The 9,010-nt window shown below is 40.7% G+C and overlaps 1 protein-coding gene across 1 annotated transcript; it reads left to right on the top strand.

The window, feature by feature from the left end:
- The first annotated feature begins 2,481 nt into the window (after positions 1-2,481).
- On the top strand, positions 2,482-7,295 carry LOC145425510 (uncharacterized). Its single transcript, XM_080298617.1, has 4 exons — positions 2,482-2,528; positions 3,895-3,950; positions 4,058-4,417; positions 4,560-7,295. Exons 2-4 carry the CDS (start codon positions 3,902-3,904, stop codon positions 4,673-4,675), a joined length of 525 nt encoding a protein of 174 aa, XP_080154743.1. The 5' UTR covers positions 2,482-2,528; positions 3,895-3,901; the 3' UTR covers positions 4,676-7,295.
- The last annotated feature ends 1,715 nt before the right edge of the window (positions 7,296-9,010 follow it).

The following is a 9,010-nucleotide window of genomic DNA, read 5'->3' as shown; positions in this document are numbered from 1 at the left end:
AGACGACAAAAACTAAAACGGCCATGCATATGTTATTATTTCAGAAAACCTGTGGCAGCGGCACAATGAAGAAGCTGGCAGATAAACCAACAATGCAACAGCAGACTCCATCATTGAGGTCCAGTGAGAGACTGAGAGAAACATTCCAAGATCAGAGGATCCTTTAACGTACTGGGGGAATAGGAAGACATCTTATCCAAACCTTTTCCACCTGGCTTTACAGTTTTTGTGTACCCCAGCTTCATCTGTGCCCTGTGTCGTGTGTTTTCCAAAGCTGGGGAAATGGTGTCAAAAAACGCAATAGACTGAATGCAAAAACAGTGTAAAAACTGTATAAACTCTGAGTCAGTTACATTTAAATGGGTAATATTACATTCACAATACTTTCATTTTAATTTCCACTTAATGTCATTCACAATAAATTTTAAAGATGTCTACAATATTTGAAATGTCAAAGATATAAAATGATTCCATGGAAAGTACAATACCATCCATCCATCCATCCATCTTCATCCGCTTTGTCCGGGGCCGGGTCGCGGGGGCAGCAGCCTAAGCAAAGAGGCCCAGACCTCCCTCTCCCCAGCCACCTCCTCCAGCTTATCCGGGGGAATACCAAGGCGTTCCCAGGCCAGCCGAGAGATATAATCTCTCCAGCGTGTCCTGGGTCTTCCCCGGGGCCTCCTCCCGGTGGGACATGCCTGGAACACCTCACCCAGGAGGCGCCCAGGGGGCATCCTTGTCAGATGCCCGAACCACCTCAGCTGGCTCCTTTCGATGTGGAGCAGCAGCTGCTCTACTCTGAGCCCCCTCCCGGATGGGGTATACAGTGTATACAAGTATGACTAGGTCATTGAATCAGTGTCTGTTATGAGTCTCAAGTAAGTTGCCTGCAATGATATTTAAGGTCCAGCAGGTGTCAGTATGGAGCAAAACAACACTGTGTCGACACAGTATAAATACAGTTTGGGGAATGTGCTGAAACGCTTCACGAGGCTTCATCTACCCATCACTACAAATTAATAATTTAATGATCGACTGAAAAACAAAGTGACTCTCTGCGGCAGTGTGAAAGACTTCAACGAGGAAAAGGCTGCTGGTTACAACTCACTGAATGATTCCACCAGACAAGAGTTGACAGAGGAGGAAGGGAGGGGTGATGTATCAATCAGGGGAGAAAAAAACCTGCATGTTTACTAAAAGGGAAGGTTTGATTTTCAAGCAAGAAAAAACATGATATTAAAAATGCAAGTTATTTAACGAAAAAAGCCTATTGAATGGAGAGTTGTCCCATTTTGTCTCACATGGTTACCACACATAATTCTCTAAAATCTCTCCCCTGAATGTAAGACAAAAACAACATTTAAAAAAACCCTTTCTATTCATACTGCCCACACTATGGGCACAACATTCTGCTGTGCCCACCAGTGTTGGTCAAGTTACTTGAAAAAAGTAATCATTACTGATTACTTCCCCCAAAAAGTAATCCCGTTACTTTACTGATTGCTTATTTTCAAAAGTAATTAGTTACTTAGTAACTTTTTAAAAACATGATTTACAGCCTGAATAGGCGATAAAGCGATCGATCTTTCAGCCCAATTCTAATTTCTGCCTAATCCATCATATAAAATGTAACCAAATGGGAAAAAAAGCCTCTTTTTAAAACTTATTTTATTAGTTTGAATCTTTTAACTTTATTCATTTCTCTGTGAATTTCCCATTCCGTGGGTGCTTGCTCTGAAGTTTAGGGTTTTTTTTCGTTGTAAAAAGAAGTTTTCTTCCCATGCACTGTACAGCAGACGCTAATGTTTTTGTCACTTTTTATGGAATCAAACTTAAAGTAAGGTCAGTACTTCCTCGCCTTAAACGCTGCACGGTCATACTCTCTCCCGCACTCGATATATTATCCATTTTTGATCTGCACACAGCTGTTGTCACAAACGTCGCACTCGCTTACCTCATTGTAATGACACACTCTTGGAAAAACATCAGAAGTCAGAGGGATAAAATGCTGGATAATCATCAGAGTTTTACTTTTCAGCTGTCTGTAAATGAACAGCTTCAAAATGAACTGTTAACAGCGCAATCAGGATCATTTTATTTTGGTGTGCTCAATCTTCAATGACCAAAGAAGGTCGTGTTTGTAACTTAGCTGGAGTTAGTACTGGAATGGATGTGGTGGGAGGGGTCCCTCATGAAGAAACGACTGCGACACATATGCAGGTATGTGATGTAAGATAACTACAACCTTTAAAAGCAGTTACCTTCACTGTCTCATATCAGTATAATTTAATTTAAAGAGTAACTCCATGAATGAAGCATGTTTAGATAGTTTATAGTATTCAGCCTTTTAGACAAGTACTGCTGTTCGGTCTAGCGTGAGACCATCCGGTAAAGTTTTAAAATCTGGAAAAAAACAAACAAAAACGTTTGATGATTGGCTGATCTGAGGGCGGATCTGCCTCTAGACCTCTGCTACCCGGACACCCAGGACATCTTTCCTCTCTTCACCCTTTAACATGTGCTAGAAGGTAATGTGACACGTCGCTGTTGTTGTTATTGCGTATTTGTGTTCATAGAAAAAACACCTCCCTTAAAAAGCAGCGGGGCATAGTTTACACGTCAAATAGTGACAATCTGCAGTCCACCGGCATCCTCTAAACTGCGAATTTAGCTTAAAAAAATGAATGAAATTAAAAACGTTTAAAGTTCAGTTTAAATCCAGCTTCTCTGAAATGTATAATAACTCGAGTCACCTTCGTGAAATCATTTTGTTCGTCGTGTTTTTTAGATGTGTGCGTGATGAATTGGTGGGGAAGAAAAAGAAGGAAGGACGGTTCAGTTATTACATCAGCGACCTGTTTACGAGCCTTGCGCTGCCGGGCATCGGGTGTTGCTCGTTCTCACTCCCGGAGCGTAACATCCCGACGATTTGTCACGTCCCGCGGCGTTCCTCGGGAACGCGAAAGCGTAGCGTCAATTTGGGAGTGAGAACGTGTTGGCCATTTTTATATTGAGTAAAATATGCTTTTTGTCTCGTGCTTTAGAAAAAGAGCATCATTATAATATTAATATAATAATAATGATGATGCATTTCACAGAGCTGTGCAAAGTCTACAGACACTGGGATATCCTGGAAGTGTGCCTGCAGGGTACTTTCCAACTCAGCTCAGTTTAGCGCCGTGAGGGGAAAAGTACATGCATGTTCAAATCCGGAAGAAACACCACGTGCTTCTATTTGTCTGTCAGTTCGGGTTATAAATGCTCATACTTCCTGAAACACTTTGAGTTAAAGAAGCGAAGAATTCACAGACAGACGCTTCTCCTCTGTTCTGAATGACAATGGTGAAAACGCTCAACTCAAGCCTTCATATTAACACTGCACTTAACGCCACTCTCTGTTCATTTTTACACTATAGTTAACGCCTGGCAAAAAAACAAAACAAAAACAAATAAAAAAAACCTAAATCACAATAGCTTATGAAACCGTAATTTTATTATTAATAGAACCAGCTGCCAGTTTGGATTGAGGAGACAACAATCCATTCAATCCAGCTTTATTTACATTTTTAAGGTAAAGACAAGTGGACAACATTTCTACTTTTAAGATTAGACTTTGCCAGGACAACTTTCACTTTCAACTTGATGCCTTTACTTTAAAATGTGGAAATATTTTCAGAGTAAATTAAAGTGCAGGTTTTTTTTCTTGTTGCTTTAATTGCAGAGGTTGTAGTTCATGTAGTTTTGGTCAGTCAGTGTAATAATCAGGATCATAAAGAGGATCACATGTTGTAATGAGTGAATGAAGTCAGACTGTAGATTTTCCTTCTTCTAGCTGTACTGACTGACCTTTGACCTCATGTGTTGATGACTCTTCACCTCTGTCTCCTCTCACAGGGAGAAGATGACCTGCAGGATCCTGCTGCTCATCATCCTCACCTCGTGTGTCTCTGGTTAGTTTACAGCTTCACTTTATGAACTCCAAATAAAGCTCAACAACAGATTTGTTCCAGTTCTCAGTGTGTCTGCTCCTCTCTTTCCCTCTCTGTCTCCTCAACAGGATCATTTGTAGTCAATGTGACACAGACCTGCTATCAGGCAGAGGAGAACCACAACATCACACTGGAGTGGACGTTCACCACCAAACCTGACAGATCCTGGATCTACATTTTCATCATCTGTTACCTGATAAATGCTCATAAAGATTCAGTCCTGTATCATGTTCATGAAGGTGTTGAGGTGTCAGAGTCTCAGGATGAAAAGTTTTCAGGACGAGTCCAGAGTGACAAAGACGCCCTCAGAGAAGGACGAATCAGACTGCAGCTGTCCAGACTCAGGACTGATGACTCGGGTCGGTACAGATGTGAAGTGGAGACAGATTATGGAAACAACCTCCAGGAATGTCAACTCAGCGTCACTGGTGAGTTTATTCAGTATCTTTTTTTTTTAAATTTTGAGTGAAACAGCTTTCATGGATAACTGGAAATCTTTTTGTAAAACTTATTCTGATTTCTTTATTGTTGTTTTTGTAAATGACTGAGATTTATTTGGTGTCTCTGCAGGGCTAAAGGTCAGTACTAAACCTGAGAGAAAACCAGAGGCATCAAAAGCAACAAGTCAAGGCAGGATCAGAGTGTTGCTGCTTCTCTGCGGGTTTTTCTTCACTCTGTGTCTCTAAAGTTAGGAGACTTCCCTTTTTTTTATAGCTGTGCTGCAGTTTGTGTAGTTGAACATTAATGAGTTTTGCAGCTGATAACTGCTTTCTTTGTTATGACTTTGATTTTTCAAAATGAAATATGATATAGTGTAAATTAGTGGTGCAACGGATCACGGTTGATCCGTAATCCGAACCGATCCCACTCCACGGTTCGGCACGCACGTGATCCGAAGATTTGAAAAAGAAAGAAAAAGTATGTGTATGGTGCACGTGGCCAGTCTGTCAAGCGATAGTTATGGCCAGCGCTAGTGGTCCAAGTAGCGGAGCAGAGGAGTTTGCGGTATTTAAGCAGCCTTTTGCTGCCCAATCCGTCCGGGCTAAAGCTATTACAAAAGCTACTGGGGTGTTTAGCTGCAGACGGGAGGTGTGCAAAACAAGAGGTTTAAACTATGATGAACGTGCTTAAGCCATGCTATGATATCCCCTTCGCGTCCACTTTAGTGGCAAGATTGTTCCAAGCATGTATGAGCAGGAAAAGATTTAAGTTATGGCTGAACTGTCCCAGGCATCTTCTGTTGCCCTAACTACTACAAATGGGTGGAGCTCCAGGGCAACGGAAAGCTACGTGACCGTGGCAGCTCATTATATCACATTATATCACATATAATGAGCGGTATGTATTATTGTAGGGTCTACCTTACAATATGAAGCGCCTTGAGGCGACTGTTGTTGTGATTTGGTGCTTTATAAATAAAATTGAATTGAATAGAGTGGTAGATACAAAGCTGCCCTACATTAAACCATAATTAATTTTTTTATAATTGCGTGGAATGAGACTTGAGTTGAATGTTTTTAACAGGCAAAAAATACTTCAATAAGTAAATGTTAAATTTTTGTCTTTTTTCTTTTTTTGCTGATCAGAAAATTGATCCGATCCATGACTTAAAACCGTGAGCCGATCCGAACCGTGAGATTTTTGATCCGTTGCACCACTAGTGTAAATCGAAACCAACATCAGGTTCAAGTCAAAACAAATTTTTGTTTGTTATTTTTCTAGCAGCTGCTGATCCTCCTCAGCCAGAGAAATTTATTTTAAGTCCACAGTGAGAGAGCTCACGAAGGACCTGCTTGATTCTTAGTCAGGGAGTTTTAGTTCTCCTGCCTCTCTGTGCTTTTCTTTAATTTAACAGATTAAGACTACGTCGAAGTTTGTGACAAGTATCCCAAAAACTTGATTCTGTTCATATGAATGTAGCGTTTTCAAAAGGAGAAACGTTTTGTTACTCATCCAAGTCTGACATCTTCAGTCTCTGAAAACATTATCCCCAGATAAACAATATCAACTTTTTAGGATTTCCTTACCTGGATGATTGAGCACGCATTTGTGACGAGTTTGTTTTGTTTGTTCTGTGTGTCATTCAAGCAGCAAATCTGCTGCACAATAATACTTAAGACAGTGTGGAGATCCCGACAGTCCTGGAAGGCAGTGTGGGATTTATGAGAACCACAGCCGTCTATCACACTGACACTATGCAACAGTGATGTACAGAAACACAGTGAGTTTTAAAGTTCTCAGTCACAAACTAACACACTCCAACCCACTGTGGGTGTGGGAGAGCGACAGTTAAATTATTGTTGCATTACTTTGGATTAGAGTTTTAATTATCATGGTGGTAAAGCTTAACTATCATCATAATTATTATTGTCATTATTGTCGTAAAGTGGTAAATTAAATACAAAATAAGCTATTCAGCACCACAGGTGCTTTCATTTTCCTTCTGCACTCCTTCCGTTTCTACTTTAAAGCAGGCAGATCCGACACGTGTAGCAGGAAAACTTTGCCAGTGAGATGTTGTGTGGAGTTTTTTATTTTTACTGACAACACAACAACGGGTATTCGACAGTTGAATGTATTATCCTGGTGAGTTAGCTTTTAGCATCAAAGGTTCAAAGTTAATGCGTGTAATTGTGTTTTATGTCAGAAATATGCCAGACTCACCCTGTAACTACATAATTATATTTTACGTTCGCGTTACTCAGGAAAGACTGACTACAGCTGATAAAGATTACACACTATAAATAGTTGTGAAAGGGCACAAATGTGTCTTTGTGTACATTGTTGATGTTATTGGCTTGGCGAGGAAAAGCTAGAGTGTTGTTTGAGTCACTCAGACTCTCCTCCACACAGTCCTCATTTATAAAGTGCTTTACAAACCTGAACATTACAGCTAACAGCTGGACTTTCCATTTCATAGCTTTAAACACTTATTTCCTAAATTCATCTTTGTCAGTTTTTGACAGCAGGGATCCACAATGTAAATTTGCCTTTTTATGTGTTTCATGCCCACTTTAAGAAAGAGAAAACTAGCTTTGTAGCAGCCAGAGACCTTTGAATGCCAGTGAAGTTCAGCACCTTGAAGCAATGACTATTAGCCACACAACGTGGGTGAGTGCCAAGTTAAATTTGAGACAAACAACTGAAGCAAGTATTAACTAGTTAATGTGAAAAGCTGTATTTTTCCACGTGAAATTCATTAATGTGTGTCCTGTGGAAACATAGGGTGCAGGAATAGTACTGTAAAGGAATAATGCACTTGTACTGTTTGTTATACATTTGCAAATAAATTCTTATTGATATAAATGGTGTTGTTATGACTCCTCTGTTTGTAAGAAACAACAACCATAACAAGACCAGTCTGACACAGAATATCTCACCCAATGAATTCAGTCTCCTGGATCTGGGTTAATCACACACAGCACATTATTTTATGATAGTTTCTTTGGAACATTAAGATAATGTTTCCCATTTATTCTCTCTTTTTTTTTTTAAAGAAATGTCCAGTTTTCACTGAAAGGGGAAAAATAAACTTCCAGATATTCCCAAAGCTTCACCTATGTTAATCACGTTGGGATCCGCCTCCTAGTAGATCTGCTAAAGGATGCTGGATACAGAGGTGCCATGTAACAGAGAGAGAATGGAGTGAGTAGGGAGGTGGTGAGCCTCCAGACACGAGCGCTGGAGAAACCAGGTAAAGAGACTGGTGCACTGGAAACAAGGGGAAAACAGGGTTAATGCAGAGGAGCTAAAAAAAAAACAACTGAGACGCAGTGGCTTGATTACCACTTGGAGTGCAGGTGTCCATTGACCAGCGCTGGAAACTGACTCCGCCCCAGAGTGAGCAGAACCCAACCTGAGCTCAGAAAAGGAGAGAAAAAGAAACTGCAGATACCACAACATCCCAGATTATTACACAGTTTCATAAATGTCTGCAGTGCTGAACAACACATGCAAAAACTCTGTTCTTTACCACATTGTCCTGAGCTGTACTCGGGGCGGTCCCACACAGTCCTGGCCTGGCAGACTCCCACTGCAGCCCCCAAAAGACTCCCTCCGTATGGCTGGGCATGCTCATTCAAGTCTGAGAGAGAAACATATTTATGTGCTGTATATGAGATCTGGCAGCCAAGAGAAAAGTGTTGATCATCTGTTTTCACACATCTAAACAAACTGGTATGGTGTCATCAGATTTCTCACCAAATGAATGGATGTGAATATATGAAATGCGCAGAGGCCCAGTAAAAGAAAAAGAAGCATTGTTTTGTGCAGTGAATCATTCAGTTGGTCTAGTAAACTGAAAGAGTTCAAACACAGAGCTGGAAATGATCAGAATATTTTCACTGTATGTTCAGATGATGAAAAGCTCAGATCAGCGGCTGGTCGTCATAGTGATTTCTGGACCTCGAGTCACATGTTATGGAAGGAGATGGTAACCTGGATCTCTGCTCAAAGATGGTCTCAGGTGTTGAGTGTAAATGGTCTCCTTTTGTCTCCGACAATCCTGTTTTATAACCTTTGACCCCTCCTGAGTTCATGCTGTGGCTGTTATGCTCTGGTGTCCATTCTTTCATTCACGCAGGCTCCAGGATACAGACTGAGTCATGTGTCAACATTTCAAATGTGTCACCATTTGAAGTGATGAAAATGTAGAAACTGCAAAGCTGAATGCTCTCACCCTGTGACAGGATCCAACATAGAGGTGGAAAACCAGAGGATGTTAAACAAACGATAAACAAACCAGAGAACACATTTCCTAAGAAAATGCAGAGGAAATGCTGAAAGCTGAACATTTAAGTTGGATTACTTGGAAGTGTTAAAATAGTTGGGAAAATACTGAAATACTCTGAACCATTCACCTGCGAAGAGCCGAACTGCTGAAAGCTGAAGTTAAATGGTAAATAAAATGGCCTGTATTTATATAGCGCTTTACTAGTCCCTAAGGACCCCAAAGCGCTTTACATATCCAGTCATCCACCCATTCACACACACATTCACACACTGGTGATGGCAAGCTACAT

This window comes from Astatotilapia calliptera, chromosome 3 (genome assembly GCF_964374335.1).
Source record: "Astatotilapia calliptera chromosome 3, fAstCal68.1, whole genome shotgun sequence".
In the NCBI taxonomy this organism is placed as follows: Eukaryota; Metazoa; Chordata; class Actinopteri; order Cichliformes; family Cichlidae; genus Astatotilapia; species Astatotilapia calliptera.
The sequence above is the reverse complement of the archived record's forward strand: the minus strand, read 5'-3'. Positions and strand labels throughout refer to the sequence as shown.